Below are 15,851 nucleotides of genomic sequence, written 5' to 3' on the forward strand. Positions count from 1 at the left end.
GTGATTGATATCAAATTTCAAAATAGACTGAGCNCCCACGTGTCGTCTTCTCGTCTCTCTCTCTCTCTCTCACGTATCCCTCTCTCTCGTTCTGACACGCATTCAGTCCTGAGTCTTGTCCGCGATCCGACCTTTACCATTGAGTCAGCTGACTCTGTGGTCTCCATCACGTTTTAGACACACATCTCGAGTCACCGATGACGATAAGTTCTTACTGCCTCAGTCCGTGACCCTCCATAAGAAGGATCAAATAATAAGTTCAGGCCATATCTTGAGCGGAAGAATATGGCTGCTGGGGTGAGTTGTTGAATCAAAGAAACGTTCAAGTCTTGAACGTTCAAGATTTGGGGGTTTGAATTGGAACATTACTAATTTGGCTGACGTTTGTGGTATGACGATTCCACACAATTTCGGACGTCACAAAGTCGAGTTTGAAAAAGGGGATGACTGTGAGTGAATGTACGAGGAAGCTCACCTTCTATTTCTTATCTGCCAATGTTATAGTTGTGTAAGTAGTATTAAGTCCATATTCACCTTCAATGCCAAGGATGGAGGAAGATAGACATGATCTTAAAAAGTGTAGTACGAAATATATGATATGGAAGAATGCCAAGTGCTCTTTCGGGAACAATTCATGATGAATGAATTGTCGAAGGATTAATGGGGATTAGAGTTACGAATTGGAATATCAGTCGTTCAGAAAATTCAGTCGAGTCCGTTTTAATCACAGATGAAATTTTTCCTGCCTTCATGTAATTGGAATTGGCAAACTAAGTGGTTGATTCCCATACAGATGGTGTTGGTCAAAGTTGAAAATAGGTTTGTTTAAAGAATGTAATTTTGTGATACAATGAAAACTTAACCTAATTCTGGATGGGAGAACGTTTCCGTGTCTCAAGCTGAGTAAAAAAAATTACATATTACAACTACTTTTTTCACGATTGTATCATACCACGGTCACTTTTCTGTTTGTTTTGGGGGATTTCTCTAGAAACGTTACAATGCTTTTTAACCACCGTGTCGAGCGATGACCCAAAGCTTATTTTCTTTTATACCTCGCAAACACTTATAAAAGCGAAACTACCCAGGAACGAGATTTTTCTGATCTAGACGAGATTCCAAGTCTAAAACCAACTTCTCCTCACATTGCTCTCCAAGGATGGATTTGAAGGCGTCGAGTTAGCAAGGGCCACAGGCCCACAACTCCTTCGAAACATTAGTACGGCATCACTCCTATCAAATTTTACCTTGGTTAATGTCAATATTTCGTGACCTGAATGAAGGGGAGTTTGTTTTCGAATATGCGCTCGACTCCACTCTCGACCAAGTTGATCTTGTTCCGCGCGTGAACGTTGCTCGAGTTGGAGTCGAAATTCATGGGCTGGATGGCTGGATGCACGCACCACTCGTTGGTACGCTACCCTACTCGTCGAGTTCGGTGACAAAGAGATCACGGGGATGGCATTTCTGTCGTGGCCTCCTCTTGCTCCATCCTCCCACCTACGTAGTAGGTCCGTTGCCGGGCAACCTCGGTCGGTCAGCGGACGGACCTGCTGCCTCCCTCTTCAGATATCCCAAACCTGAACATTGGATCGGGGCGAAGGAGCATCAGACGGTAATTTACTCCCTTCATTTATTAATTCGCTAGGTTCTCTTCCTCCATCCATCCATCCATCAGTCAGTTCTGATTGGGATCTGGTCGCGATCACAGCTCCTATTCAGGTGGGGTATACTATAGAACGTACGACAAGGAATGATCTTATAAACGTACAAGGAGTGATCTTATAAACGTACAAGGAGTGATCTTATAAACGTACAAGGAGTGATCTTATAAACGTACCACAAGGAATGATCTTATAAACGTACGACAAGGAGTGATCTTATAAACGTACGACAAGGAATGATCTTATAAACGTACAAGGAGTGATCAAGGAATGATCTTATAAACGTACGACAAGGAATGATCTTATAAACGTACGACAAGGAATGATCGTGTTTTTCTTGCGTTTTTCTGTTGCCGATGTAATTTATGTGATAATGTGAACGTTTCATCACTCACGTGTTACATATCTCCTCGAATTCAATCGTGATAGCAATAGGTCACATGACATGAGGGCTCGATTGAGCAATTAAGCATGTGGATAGCTCAACAAACGCTCGTCGAGCCAAAAAAAGAACTGTTCATTATCATTTAAGTGCCTTTGTTCAGGTACTTAACAAAGCATCTCGAGCGTGCTACGGTCAGTTCCAACTTGTATGTCATTTGTGTCGCTTTTCCAGGCCTGCTTGACTGATTTATCCCGTGCAGTTCGCTCTATCGTCCTTCATTAGCAGCAAGTGCTCCATCAGCCCGAAAAGCCATCGTCTTCATCAGCATCAGCACCAGCATCAGCATGATCTCGCTGAATACGAATCGCAGCCTGATCCTGGATGGCTTGGCCATTCTCTTTGGGATCAGCTCTTGGATCAGTATCAATGGCCTTTGGGTGGAGTTGCCGCTGTTGGTGGATCAACTCCCCGAGAGTTGGGCCCTGGCCTCGTATCTGTCCATCATCATTCAGATTGCCAATTTGGGACCCATTTGCTACGGCATTTATCGCTATGCATATCCACACAAGAACCTCGAGCGGTACATCATTGTGGGCCTACTTTTGGTGGGCGTGGCTGCCTCGTTGTGTTTGATCTTGTTCTGGGACAGGACCACGATCCTAGCGGGTCAGGAACATTCGACCGCGCTCTTCGTGTTAGTGTTCGCTCTGTCCATGGTGGATTGTACGAGCTCAGTGCTTTTCTTGCCGTTCATGGCCACATTTAGATCCATCTACCTAAACTCTTACCTCATCGGCGAGGGCATGAGCGGGTTTCTGCCCGCCGTTATTGCCCTCATGCAAGGCGTGGGCGGGAATCCGTACTGCGCTAATGTCACCGACTCCGTTCTGGATGCCGATGGCAATTCTTTCGTGGATTACAAGGAAGTGGCCGTGTATCCGGATCCAAGGTAACTAACGCTTGATGACGATTGCGGGCGAATAATTCCGTGTTACAACAATCATGTATTTATTTACAATCACGTTTGCTTGCAGGTTCTCTGTGGAAGTGTTCTTCGTCATTCTCATGGTCATGGTGATAGTGAGTGCCGTGGCCTTTATTCTCATGAATGTGGTGCCATCGGTCAGAAGCGAGCTCGTGACAGATCAGAATTATATTGCTCCCACCGAGGAGGCAGGCTCGTACGACCAGGTCACGCCCTCCGGCTCCGGGGTGAAAGATAGTCAATCCACGGAGGCCCCCGTGTCATTTCCGTCTTTGGATAGCGAAAACTCCGATTGGAAAGCTCGGAACAAATTCTACGGCTTCCTCGCGCTCCAAGCATACCTATGTTTCATCAGTAATGGGGCCTTCCCGTCCATACAGACCTATTCCTGTCTACCCTTTGGTAACGTGGTCTACCATCTGTCCGTCACTCTCAATGCTATGGCCAATCCTGTGATGGCCTTCATGGCCTTCTTCTGCCCATGCCGAAGTTCAAAGCTGTTATTGGGGTTGACGGCAGCGGGGACGCTCTTCTCAGGATTCATTCTGGCCACTTCGCTAGAAAGCCCTAACCAACTTTGGGGTCCGGATGTGGGCGGGGCACTCACGGTAATTGTGCTAACTTGCCACTTCCGAAAAACATCAAGAAACGTTTTTGGCTGACCTAAAATCACCTTCTGTTATAGGTATTATCCTGGGTCATCTATGGTGGATTGTTCTCATACGTGAAAGTCTCGATTGCGGGTTGGTGCTGGGAACACTCAAGAACGGCCTTGTTTTGGTGTGGAGCGTGGACGCAAATTGGTTCCGCATTTGGTGCGGCCCTCTCCTACGTTTTGGTCAACGAGTTGAACGTGTTCCATCAGTACTACATCAAATGCGAGTCATAGGGTCTTCAGAAACCCGGCTCAGTGGGATCGCTTCCAATCATGAATTTGTATGTACATCCATGGAGTTGCTTATCAGGCCAAAGAGAGAAAGTAGCCATACTTTGTTGTTTGTACATTCTGTACACAATCCTTATTAATAGTGTTTAGTCGTCCAGAAAATGGCACAAATCGCCATCAAACACGAGAATAAAAGAGATAATCTATGTCTTGAAACTTTATGCACTCATTTCCCAGTGTGGTCCAATGCGGAACTAAATAACGTCCGAATAGTTCTAGGCATTTTCGGGATGGGCTCGTGGGCAGAATCTCATCCAGGATTTGGCTCAAGGGCGGTTTATGCGAATGATGCCCACTCGGGACACTGCAAACGATTAGTTCCTTGCGAAAGTGACTGGGAATCGGGTTGGAACTGGTTCGTTTCCGAGCGATGAGAATGACCTCATAAGGCCGTTTGTGAGCCTTTTCCAAGTCGATCACGGGCTCGCCACATTTGGTCACTTTCAGCCAAAACCATCGGGTCAAGAGCTCACAATCCCATCGATCCAACCAACCCTCCAATTCTGTTTGATGTCGCTGAGAGAGAGTACACCAAATGATCAGGTACCCGTGATCATGGAGTAAGTCCTGAATGGGAAGACGGGCCAAGTCCTCATTCGACATCATGGCATACTCGGATTTTCGTTTGATGTGCCTGTTCTCCCAAGGGGGATCTGCTAGAATGATATCGAATTTTCGATTTGCTCGCCGAAGATGGGCAATGGCGGAGATATCATCCAGGATGAGCTCACACCGCGGCGGCAATATGTACTTGCGGTCAGCCAATCGAACAATCTTCGAGGCATCTTGGTCGTTGGTCATGGAGAGGGGCTTTTCGACCTCAAAGTTGGGCAGGTCCTTCACGAGGTCGCGCACTGCCCGATTATTCTCTTCAATCACCGAGGAGCTCGGTTCCTTGTCAAAAAGTGTCGAATGAGTCTCCTTCAACCTGTCTAGAAACGTCGAGAAAAGCAGGTTTCTCTCCTTTTCCTCTGCATTCAAGGTCGAGGGCTTCCGTCGGCGCCTTGGGGTCTGCTGGGTTCGTTGTTCCGGGTCCTTTTGTTCCATGGTTCGAGCCCATTTCCGAGCTTCCAAGTCCATGCGAAAAGGAGTTTTCAGGTCGAATATGGCTCTTGAGTAAAGGCCAACCTCTGAGTAGGTTTGATTGAGGAATCTCTCATGCGAGAGGAACCAGCCCTGAGGGACCCTGTATTCTATGGCCATGGTTTGGACATGGTAGAGTTTGGAGAGCTTGGACGAGATCTGGAAAGGAACGCAACCAATAAAACGTTTTCTTTCCATTTGTCGTTAGTTATATTTCCAATGTGCGAGTGCGTGACAATTCAATGGTTCATTCCACATAGTTCGCCTGGTCTAATCGAGTATAGATTATAGATTTGAGTATTTAATTCAATACAGCTAGAGAGAGAGTCCTCCTTCAGAGGCGCGGAAACGCAAACAATTTATATAAATATGGCAAAGTCGAACTCAACGGCAGCAATCTGACAATTAAGAGTTTCACAGAGAAACAGGGGGCAAGTCAACCAAAACGACCAGCCCACCGCCCTCCTGCCTGCAATGCATCGATTCAAAGTCAATGAGGCCCTCTTGGAGGGGCGGGGCCAGGCATTTTCCCAGACAGCCTTGGACTATTCATCGGTGAGGTTATGACTCGGATATGACTGAAATGTTCGAAAACCTAGGAGCATCTCCCAAGACGCGACGACAAAGGTTAGGTTCGTATGAAGAGGTCAGTATGAATTTTTCGCGGAATAAATGGGTAACTAGAGAGAGATTCTCCGGTGAGTCAATCGGCCTTCTTGGACTTTTTCCGTCCATCCTTGGACGAACCTTTGCCACTGGGGATGACGTCGAAGGTCAAATCACTCACAATGCACTGGATGACGTGTCCGGGTGGGACCCGCGCTTCCCCGACCCGCGTTTTGTCACTGAGCGGCCGCCCGCCGTAGAACCAGCGTTGACGGGCGGATTCGCCGATTTTCGAGTCTATCGGATAGGACAGACAATACACGGGTATGACGTAGCGCGTGCCCAATTCGTCGTAGCTCTCGACCAACGACCCATGGGGCAACGAGATCCCCGCGCCATCCAGGATGGCTTGCGCCAAGTCGAAATCCTCGCTCGGACCTTCGATGGCTTCAGCAGCGGCCTTGAGGGCGTTCCAAATCTCGGGTTTGCCGTCGAAAGCCGGCGCCGTGTCCCAAAACTCGTCCCGCTTGGATTTGAGTTGACCGTCGGTGAGCGGGATATCCGACTTCCAGCGGATCTTTTCGTGTCGCAGAGGGCGATTCTTGTGCGTGTGAATGGCCGAGGAGGTGGAATCACTGAAGGTGGAACCCCGTCGGGAGCCCACAGGTTCGCTGGGGTGCGCTTCATGCCCACCCAGAGCCTCCAGATCGCGGTTCAAACCCAAGCAATTGCCCATTACGATTGGCAACGGGTAGACCGGGTCGGCACCGCAAATAGTAACGAATAGGGGAGGGCATTAGAAGTCAGAGTCGGTGGGTTCATGACACCGCTCGTCCAAGAGGGGCTCTTTCAAAGAGTAAATCGCGGGCACGAGGCCTTTTATCCTAAGTAAGGTGGTCGGGGTCGATGGCCGAGGATAGTTGGGTTTCAATCAAGGCTGGTCAGATTGAAACCTTAATTAAGCGGGTCACGAATGGTACACTCATTACGGGTTGACGGCATTCGGGTCGGCAATGCTGCCACACGGCATGCCATGGGGTCCCACCATCATACTTGATGGGCCTCATCAGCGTCGAATCCGGCCTCGGTTTGAGTCACGAAGGACAAGTTGACCCACCCACTCACCAGGCAGGCAATCGACCACCCAGATCAGATAAGGGCGGGTTGAGGGCGGTTGCAGAACCGAGAAACCAGCTCCAGACGCCTGGGATGGAGTATTGGGTCGTCTCAATCGATTGGGCGAAAATGAGCTGGGAGGGCCAGAGGATGGATGGGCCCACTAATTGGGCGGGGACCGGACTGGATGGATGGCGGGGCTAGAAATCTCGATGCACTTTTTGACGCATGCTCACTCAGCCGCTCAATCTTCTGCGTCTTGATCTGCCTGGCTGCCAACCAGCCAGCCAGGCAGTGGCCACCACGGGGGTAAGAGTGCGGCCGTGCCGGCCTTGGCCTTTTTCGAACTCACTTTCTTGAAAACAGCCCCTTCATTCAGGCAGCCTCAGCTGCCGACATCTGTGAGTCAGTGAGGGAGTCGATCTGTTTCTCTCTGTCCTTGTCTCTGTCCGTCGGTCGGTCTGTGCCTCTATTGCCGTTTGTACTATGTAGCCTTTTTACTCCTTACTCTTGGGGCCAGCTAGCTTTAACCGAGGATCCTGGTTTGTTCCTATCCTAGTTGCAATGTCGGGTCCGTGGCACGTGTGTATTGTAAGTTAGGTAGGAAGATCAGAAGGTAGATATGGAGGTACGATCAATATATAAATATGGACCTGATTGATTGGACAGCGACATCGGGCATTTCTGACCGCGCTTGGAAGGCTCTCCGTCATGTTATGTCCCAGTTACGAAAGCGTGACGCCAGGATTGGCCATGATACTCTCATGGATGGGATGTGAACTCGATAAACGTTATTCTCCACCGATTAGTAGTTATCTGGATGGAGGCAAAATCTACGTCCATAGATAAAATCGACACATTGCGGCTAGATGCCACATCCAACCTCTTTGGTGACGTAAAGTATCGTTTGTGGCGGTGTTCATTAGTAACTACTAACTGGGAGCATATGAGAAATTGGCAAGAATAGGTTTTTCGTAATGCATAATGGTATGTTGATCGGTGAGATAATAGGTCAGTCAACCACACGTCTGCCTTTAATGCGTTTAATGCCGAAACTTGTGGGACTATTCAAAATGTGATTTCTCACACTAAAGTGGGAAAGGGTCAGACACACAGTCATCAGCCTTTGAACCTGGGCGATCGTACTGACCAATGGGTAACTAGAGACGTAACCAATGAGTCATGTCAGCCCTACCATATAGATCAGTGCCTCTTGATAAAATCAAAACAATTCAGAACTCAGCGCGACCGTTTGTTGGGTTAGCTGCCCACAGCTTTCATTTCCGCTGCTCTTACATCATCGGAAAACTCTGCCTTTACGATTGTAATTAGTTATTGGTTATTTTCTACGGTCCAAAATGTATACAAACTACTGGTTTTTGACACCAAAACGTATCGGATCAAGTGTCCGAATTCGATGGTTCCTCTCCACCATCGTCACCCTGCGCAAAACCCACAACAAATTGGCTAGTGTATCATTGAGCGACAGACCAAGAGTAGGATAAGGTCAGCGCTTACATGATTCTGTAAAGGCCAGGTCGTCGCTTGGCTTGACCCCAACACCCAGATCGACTGCATCAATGAATTATCCCGCCCATAACACAGAGACGGCCTCCTCGTCCTTCTACGACAATGCCTCGCCCCAATCCGCCCCCTCAGGTCCCAACACGCCCCTATCGCTCGAGGAGCAAGTCATCATGAAGGAATGCCAACAAGAGGCCTTCTACAATCGGGGTCTACCTTTGGCCCTCATCATGGGCGGTTCCATTTTTATGGGCATAAAAAATGGGCGTATTTCTTCGGGTGGTCCCGTGGGACTGTGGCTCAAGCCCTTTGTGGCCGGCTCCATAGGCATGCTCGCGGGATACGGCTCCTATTCGGGCGTGTGTAGCGAAAAGTTCCTGAAAAAAGCCCCTCAAACTAATATGGCTCGACGCATTCGGGAGTCCAGGGGCTTTCCGGATACCACGCCTAATGAGATGGAGATTTTGCACCGAGATCGCATGATGAAGGACAAGAATCTGGGATACGAGAATGATCGCCAATTCCTCTCGTCGGACAATTCATTGTCTGAGACGAATGAGTCGAATCCAGGTCAAACTCACTCTGGATTCGAGTCGTCCGAGGCGACCACGGGCAAGCCCATGGAGAAGCGTGGTCTCAGTTATGACGATTTGCGACAACGTCATCGCGATGCTGAAATGAGAAAATACTTCCAAGGTCAACGGGTGGCTCAGCACGCTACCCGACCGAATATGGAGACCCATCCGCCATCAGGGCCTTCGAATCAGGAAATTCCGCCTTTATATTTGCCGAGTAGACCCAAACAGGATCCCCGGAGACGGATCAATCAATATGGGGATGATGTCTACAGTGAGGCGTAATCGAGATGTTTAGTGTTGAAATATGAACACAAGGGATAATGATCAAATGAAATATACCGCGAACGAGGCTCTCTGTAGCAGCAAAATAAGCTAAGATTGTGATTGATAATCCAACTTCGGTTCGTTGTTGTTCTTTTTCTTCTAGCATTGGGAATTGATATAACCGTTCGGTCATGAAATCAGGCGGAAAATCCGGTCAAGAAGAACTTAAGATCTGTCAAGAATGCCTTCAAGAAGGCTTCTGGTACCGAGCCGTGCCCTTAGTGGCCTTCACCGTCGGTGGTACGCTCTACTCAGCCCGTCGAGGATGGCTTAAGCCCTCGACTCGCTTTGGCATCTGGCCCAAAGTGATCATGCCAAGTGCTTTGATGCTCGGTTTGGGCCCCCTCTCATATTTGTCGAGTTCCAGTTGCAAGAAGAAGTTTCTGGAGCGGACTCCCAACGGATCCATTGCCCTAACCATCAAAAGCAGAGAACTTCCCGAGCCCGCTGCTGAGGACGTCAAGCCCATCGATGAGTATGATAATACCATCCGTATCCCAGGGTTTGATCAAAATGGAAAGGAAATGCCACCCTTGAGCCCAGATGAGGTCAAGATCTTCAAGGAGTGCAATCGCGTGGCCACTGTGTACTTCAATTTGCCGAGCATGTTGGTGTTCGGTACCCTGGGGTTCGTGGGTCAAATCAAGGGATATCTGAAAGAGAGTACGTTCTTCACGTCGCCTCGTTTCGCTCGATTGCCCAAAACCTTCGCAGGATTGGTGGTCGGCTATACCCTGGGTCAACTGAGCTATGCTGCCAGTGGACATTGCTCGAACTTGTTCCTCAGGGACTACCCGTACACTAATATCGCCAAGTTCTTCCGGCGACAAGAATACTTTGCGGCCCATGGGCGTTTTCCGGGCGAGACTGTCCACACGCCCGTTACCACAGAAAGTGGGGAGACGATCGTAGTACGTGACCCAATGAATCCCAACTCGACACCTTATTCCACAGTAGACGACATCCCGTTGCAAGATGTTGTGCCGCGATCCTATGACGAGTTTCGTCAATCTAGTCTAGAACGAATTCAAGCCGATCAAAAATGAGAGCCGTGTATGTTAAAGACACACAGCGGGGGTTTATTGCAAAAATATAGATGTATGAAAACGTCGTTATCATTCATTATTTGTCTTGACAAAAAAGCAATCCCCGTCACCAAGCTTTGTTAGGCTTTCTTTATCTTCTTGTTTCTTGTCCAACAACCCTTGAACATCTTCATTACGTTCTGAATGATTGAGTATCATCCGGTTATCTCTTCTCTTCATTTCACAACTTGAGTCGGTCTCCTGTCTGGAACCATGAAAGTTCACAACACATTATTGGACCAAAGACAACGTGGATTATTCTTGTATGGCCAGGTGTGATTGTGTGTGTGTGTGTACATATGCGTGTAGATAGAAAATCGGAATCTTTAAAAATACCTCTCAAGGATACAGTGTAGATATAGATATAGATATATAGTCTTCTCTGAGGAGGTTCCACGAGGACGACGACGACGACGACCACCTAAGAACTTCTCTCTAAAATTAATGTGTACCATTATGAAAAAAACGGCATGGGAATGGATCAGTCAACATCGAATCCTGCATAGAAGATGCCGATGATCACAAATTTTAGATCATTAGAGTCGAGTCATTTTCATCACATTTAGAGCAAGTCGTTCGAGCCGTTGCTGGGTAAGTAGGTATTCTGAGATCCACCAAGGAATCCCGATTGAGGTCCCAATGGAGACACGGGCGATTCGCTACTAGACGACGATTTCATGGCATTCATGGGCACGGATTTCTTGGTCTGAGTCCGCCCGGCCAACGACAAATTGTCCAGGTCGATGTTCAAGGATCCCACGTTGCCCCAACCCTTTGGAAGGATGGCAGAATTCGTGGCGGAACTGCTTGCCTTTCCAGACATAGTGGAACATGTCGACGACGACGAGGGGGGTCCATTGCCATTGCCCATTGAAATCGTCATGGCGGATCCTTGAGGCTGGAGAACGCCAGAGGTCCCCCCGCCCATTTGGGCTTGAATGAGGGGGGGCGGCATCGAGCCCAAAGAGCCCGACGAGGATCCAATGAGGTCGTGAAAACCCGACGGAGGATTGGAGCTCGATCCCATCATGTTATTTGACATTTGAAGAGGTGGTGGAGGAGCCTTGGAGGCCAAGCCTCCGCTGAGGTCCAATCCACCCAAAAGGTCCATGGCATTTGAGCTGGCTGTCGAACCAGCCGGTGCCGATCCAAGCCCACCCATAAGATCAACATTGGCCGTGGACGCGGGCAAGGAGGCAAAAAGATCCGCTGAGCCCGCTGAGGAGGGGACCGTGTCACTGGAATTGTTCGAGTTAAAGGCAGAGGAGAAGTCGGCAAAGCCTTCATCGTCGCGACCGGTGTCGGTAAATGCAGAGGTGAAATCGCCAAAATCTCCATTAGCATTGACGTCTGTGATGCCTGAGCTCGGACCAGACGCCGAGAACAAGTCAGTATTGTCCATCACATGAGAGGCAGGCAGCGACTGGGGACCCCCATTGACATTGGAGGCACCATTGCTGCTTTCAGTCTCACCTCCAAAGAGGTCGTCCAATAATTGAGTGTTCTTCGGGGGTGGAGCCGGGGTTTGGGATCCAGGTTTGACCGCATTAGCTTTGACCGCACCCGCACTTTGGGCATAAGTGGCGGCCGCTCCTAAATCAATGGGTTTCCTCGGTTTGGAGACTTTGGCAGGGGGTTTGCTCGTGAACGGGGGTGGGGACTTTATGGCCGGTGGGCGGGTGATCGTATTGGAAAGAGGTGGTGTGGGCGAGCCCAGCCCGCCACGGGAGGAGTTCGAAGGTAGACTAAAGCCATCGTCGTCATCCTTGAAGTCATCAATGGCAGGCGGTGTGGCCGTGGTTTCCCGATAGCCGTCATCTTCGAACTCCGGAGAGTGATCTCGAAAGCCGGACCGCGATACAGACGTAGGGCCACCGCCCATTCCTCCACTCATTCCTCCTCCGGAGTTCCACTTGTCGTTCCAACCCGAGTCGAATCCCCGAGTTCCTCGGAAACCCATGGCATCGCTGGACATGCCAATGTATTTGTCCTTGTTCTTTTTGGCTTTCTTCCGTTCATCCCGAAGTCGATCGTCATCTTGGATGAAATCCAGCAAGTCCGTTACCTTATGCCTGATGTTGACGCCTTGGTCTTTACCTGAAAATGTGGGAAAAAAGAGTCTCATGAATCATAATCAATTCATCATTGGTGTTTATTCGTCTACAAACAAGGTGAGATCAGGCTTTTCTTTAAATTTACAACGGCCAACACAACGACATACGTACTTGTAATAGGACCCCTTTGAAGCTATGAAGTTGCCCTTTGATACCGATGGCACGTTTCTTATTCCCAGGCCCAGCCAGCAACAAATGATCGGTAGCAGCCGGCTCAGCGCTGGCTAACATTTAAAACGCCATTCTCTTGGTTACAGATCATATTGGCATGAATCCGAACCCGTTGAAAAGTTCGTAGTTCGTAGTAGCCCCTTTATTACAAAGCATTCAACTTTAGCCATGTCAGCACTGCAGTGAGGATAATCTTCATGCAGCCTCAACAGTCAATATGGATAGATGGATTTTTCTTAGCTGAGCTCACTACTCACCATTTTCTTCGACGAAGGTGTAGTTCTCCATGGATCTGAGGTCGTACAGATGCTCCCGGGCCGATGTCACGACACGCTCACTACCGTTCTTGAGCAGATAGTCCAAGAGGAGCAGGGATTTGTAGGTGCGTCGCCAATTGGTGTGATTGTCCACGAGCATGCGTTTCCACAGCATGCCCATGGCCTCGGGGAATTGCTCGTACGTGTAGGTGAAAGCGGCCACCTCCTGCATCTGCTGACCCGACGGGCCCCACGGATCGTCGTTGGTGGCGTCCCGGACCTTGGCTTCCGTGTCCGTGTAGTTCATCACCAGATTGGTGGCTTTGTCCACCATCTCGCGTACTTTCCACATGGAAATCATCTTGGCCTCGCTCGCTCTTTCTTACTTTCAATCTGGTATCGGCTCCCGACTCAGGAATATCGGTGGCTACACTAATTCGAACCAAAAGACCAAAACACCAAAAGGCTCAAGACGGTCCGTGAAAACTCAATATCGTCCTCAAGCCACCCGTCGCTCTACAGTCCGTCAATTAGTCACTTCAACTTAAAAGATAAGGCAAGGTCAATCAGGATCCACTACCCATGCATGCCCTTCTTTCCAACTCAACAACACACCTAAGGCAATCAACTAATTCGTTTCTCGCTCACTGACGGACTCGCTTACTCAAACCAAGTCATGAACACCAAGACACAACGAACGAACGAACGAACACTCAAGTCAACTCGAAATGTCAACTCAAAGCGTCTTCGTTGTCACGAAGGCTGTGGACATCGGATATGTGGATATGGCGCTCGACCGATCGGGGATGGGACGCGATTCCCGATCTTCAATCCGGAGACGGGATGGATTCGCTGGATGCACTCAACAATAGTCACCACCAGCCCATGAATGTGAATGTTCTTTCTAGCACGGATTGACGGAGGATGTGACTAAGCTAGACCCTGAGCGAGTGTTACAAGCAACTTCCAACTTACCCACAAGCCACGCAGCCTAGGACGGACGGACGGACGGACGGACGGACGGACGACTCGAGTCTTGAGTCGTGATCGGCAATCGCCAGGAGGACTTGCTCGGCGCCTCCTCCGCGGTGCCTACTTGGGCCTCGACGTGCCTGATGAAACTGAACAAATTGCTACCTTTCAACAGTGTCTCCATGTATTCTGCCCTCCAATCAAAAGAAGGAGGAGAATCAAGACATGAAACACGATTTTCGCCATGTGCTCGCGAGGTGGCAAAAATGGAGTGGCCCACAACTAGGGCCAGCAAAGGCTCCGGTAGGTCCCCGGTTAACGTACAAAGTAGAGTATGAAGTCAAGACCCCCACCTTCATTGGACGTCAATGAAGTTGGGTTTTCATTCGCACCTAGCCTTGTCAAATGCCATTGGAAATGTCAACTGGTAAGCCCATGTTCTCACCTTCCATGCATAATGAGGAACATTTGGTGGGATCTCATTGGTAATGTTTTCTAAGAAAAGAAAACCCATGCTCACCACTGTTGGCCTTTTACCTTTCCTTAAACATATGTGGGATTGAGTGACCTGTATAGATCTCAATCTTTAAATGTACCGACCACGCAGTAACTAGTGTAACACCTCTCCCGAGATCTTAGTTGCTTCCGTCTTGAGAGCCCATAGGGATGAAAACTGGGTTCGGTAATCAGGTTAAGGATATCATACCCAGAAGACTCAAATTAGCGAGTAAAATCGTAAATTGTGTCTTGGTCTTGGTTGATTCTTCAGTTTCACTGCCGGAAAATAAACAGGCTCAAGCATATGGCATAAGATAGCGCAAGTACAGCGCCAATACGAAAAAGGGTGAGTTCCTGAAAAGGGACTGTGAGTGGCAGTCTAGCTTGACCAGCTTGGCAAGGGTCGAGCCGGTCCAGCGGGGAATCAGCTCGCTCAGAGGCCCTACTTCAACATCCAGGATTCAGATGAAATGGTGAGTATGGAAATGCCATGCTGATTGTGATACAAAGCAACTATTTTTGTGCCATGACTGAAACAAGACGCGTGCTAGAACAATTTGAAAATCAATCAAATGCATAAGAAGGTACTATTATCTTTGTTATGAAGTATATTTCTATTTGAAGAGGCTTCGTTTTTGTCTAAGGATACCCTTAACTATTTAAACAGGGCTATGTCTGACAACAAAAGAACAGGTACATGTGTGTGCGTCACGTACACAATGTAATAAGCGTTAGGGGGATTTGGCCGATTGTTGTTCGCTCACCCCAGCGATCAACGTCGAACCAGGACCAATTTTGAAGGACGAATGCGGTGGACGCTGAGTGGCAACGCCAACGATTCTGGTCATTCCTGTTGGCTGGCAGAGAATGTGAAGAATTGGGAGGAGTATTTAGACTTCCTGTGTCCCACTATAATAATTTATACCGAAGCTAGATAAACGTTCTAGCGCATGGACGAGTCCGTTTTCGTATTTCAACCTCGCCATTCAAAGCTGCCTGGGAAAAAGACATGGCTGGGGAAAAAACTCGGAAAATATCAACGGAAGTAGTCAAGCTTGATCAGCCCAACCTCGCTTTTTTGCTTTTTGTACCGAGTAGTTCAGTACTAGTAAAGCCCTCTAACCACTAGGATCGCGCCTTTTGATGTTGTTTCTTGTTACGTATATTTTAGTTCAGTGTTCACACAATCGTCATTATTGCAATTGTAAATCCCGCTCACAGCTCAAAAGATCACAATCTCTAATCAATAGTTATGTGGCATTTTTTTTTTGTTCTTCATTATCGAAGGTTTTTTTCCTACACTGTCAAATGTAAAAACATGGTGGATCTCTTCGGACCGGGTAGCAAAATTAGGAAGAACTTGATTCATTATTTCGTTGACAAATGTTAACTTTAAGGCACATTTGAAACGTTTTCAAATTTCGTTGAAACGTGGGGTCATTTGATCGCATATCTGTCTGTCTATCTGCATCTTGCCACCATAAATACTTCAATATGTTTTGGAAGTAGTTTCTTAGATATCAAGATGTATAAAACCAACTGA

The 15,851-nt window shown here is 48.4% G+C and overlaps 6 protein-coding genes across 7 annotated transcripts; 3 read left to right on the forward strand and 3 right to left on the reverse strand.

The window, feature by feature from the left end:
* Positions 1-137: 137 nt before the first annotated feature.
* LOC131877074 (solute carrier family 52, riboflavin transporter, member 3-A-like) lies at positions 138-4,136 on the forward strand. Of its 2 annotated transcripts, none has more exons than XM_059222632.1 (4): positions 138-297; positions 2,281-2,998; positions 3,084-3,642; positions 3,720-4,136. In XM_059222632.1, the coding sequence occupies exons 2-4, from the start codon at positions 2,394-2,396 to the stop codon at positions 3,921-3,923; spliced, it is 1,368 nt and encodes a 455-aa protein (XP_059078615.1). In that variant the 5' UTR covers positions 138-297; positions 2,281-2,393; the 3' UTR covers positions 3,924-4,136. The 2 variants fall into 2 exon arrangements, with proteins under 2 accessions (XP_059078615.1, XP_059078616.1); XM_059222633.1 differs by lacking the exon at positions 138-297 and adding an exon at positions 1,208-1,615.
* Positions 4,024-7,902, reverse strand: LOC131877075 (N(6)-adenine-specific methyltransferase METTL4-like). The gene is made up of 2 exons (XM_059222635.1): positions 7,439-7,902; positions 4,024-5,222 (listed from the first exon to the last, which is right to left on the reverse strand). Exons 1-2 carry the CDS (start codon positions 7,496-7,498, stop codon positions 4,098-4,100), a joined length of 1,185 nt encoding a protein of 394 aa, XP_059078618.1. The 5' UTR covers positions 7,499-7,902; the 3' UTR covers positions 4,024-4,097.
* Positions 5,349-7,059, reverse strand: LOC131877078 (ubiquitin domain-containing protein 1-like). Its single transcript, XM_059222638.1, has one exon. The coding sequence runs from the start codon at positions 6,403-6,405 to the stop codon at positions 5,767-5,769; it is 639 nt and encodes a 212-aa protein (XP_059078621.1). The 5' UTR covers positions 6,406-7,059; the 3' UTR covers positions 5,349-5,766.
* Positions 7,903-8,176: 274 nt separating the features above from the next.
* On the forward strand, positions 8,177-9,314 carry LOC131877077 (OCIA domain-containing protein 1-like). Its single transcript, XM_059222637.1, has one exon. The coding sequence runs from the start codon at positions 8,366-8,368 to the stop codon at positions 9,167-9,169; it is 804 nt and encodes a 267-aa protein (XP_059078620.1). The 5' UTR covers positions 8,177-8,365; the 3' UTR covers positions 9,170-9,314.
* Positions 9,315-9,335: 21 nt separating this feature from the next.
* LOC131877076 (uncharacterized) lies at positions 9,336-10,322 on the forward strand. The gene has a single exon (XM_059222636.1). It carries the CDS (start codon positions 9,343-9,345, stop codon positions 10,255-10,257), a length of 915 nt encoding a protein of 304 aa, XP_059078619.1. The 5' UTR covers positions 9,336-9,342; the 3' UTR covers positions 10,258-10,322.
* On the reverse strand, positions 10,250-13,803 carry LOC131877073 (clathrin interactor 1-like). Its single transcript, XM_059222631.1, has 3 exons — positions 13,454-13,803; positions 12,839-13,381; positions 10,250-12,393 (listed from the first exon to the last, which is right to left on the reverse strand). The coding sequence occupies exons 2-3, from the start codon at positions 13,197-13,199 to the stop codon at positions 10,859-10,861; spliced, it is 1,896 nt and encodes a 631-aa protein (XP_059078614.1). The 5' UTR covers positions 13,200-13,381; positions 13,454-13,803; the 3' UTR covers positions 10,250-10,858.
* Positions 13,804-15,851: the final 2,048 nt, after the last annotated feature.

This window comes from Tigriopus californicus, chromosome 2, assembly GCF_007210705.1.
Source record: "Tigriopus californicus strain San Diego chromosome 2, Tcal_SD_v2.1, whole genome shotgun sequence".
NCBI lineage: Eukaryota > Metazoa > Arthropoda > Copepoda > Harpacticoida > Harpacticidae > Tigriopus > Tigriopus californicus.

Bases quoted from the DNA above. Each gene is read 5' to 3' on its own strand.
- LOC131877074 (XM_059222632.1), top strand. From the start codon at position 2,394: ATGATCTCGCTGAATACGAATCGCAGCCTGATCCTGGATGGCTTGGCC. The intron at 2,999-3,083 runs GTAACTAACGCT...GTTTGCTTGCAG, and splicing joins GCCGTGTATCCGGATCCAAG to GTTCTCTGTGGAAGTGTTCT. The intron at 3,643-3,719 runs GTAATTGTGCTA...CTTCTGTTATAG, and splicing joins ATGTGGGCGGGGCACTCACG to GTATTATCCTGGGTCATCTA.
- LOC131877078 (XM_059222638.1), bottom strand. From the start codon at position 6,405: ATGGGCAATTGCTTGGGTTTGAACCGCGATCTGGAGGCTCTGGGTGGG.
- LOC131877075 (XM_059222635.1), bottom strand. From the start codon at position 7,498: ATGACGGAGAGCCTTCCAAGCGCGGTCAGAAATGCCCGATGTCGCTGT. The intron at 5,223-7,438 runs GTCCATATTTAT...GTTCCTTTCCAG, and splicing joins GTCGCTGTCCAATCAATCAG to ATCTCGTCCAAGCTCTCCAA.
- LOC131877077 (XM_059222637.1), top strand. From the start codon at position 8,366: ATGAATTATCCCGCCCATAACACAGAGACGGCCTCCTCGTCCTTCTAC.
- LOC131877076 (XM_059222636.1), top strand. From the start codon at position 9,343: ATGAAATCAGGCGGAAAATCCGGTCAAGAAGAACTTAAGATCTGTCAA.
- LOC131877073 (XM_059222631.1), bottom strand. From the start codon at position 13,199: ATGATTTCCATGTGGAAAGTACGCGAGATGGTGGACAAAGCCACCAAT. The intron at 12,394-12,838 runs GTGAGTAGTGAG...CCACATTTTCAG, and splicing joins CACCTTCGTCGAAGAAAATG to GTAAAGACCAAGGCGTCAAC.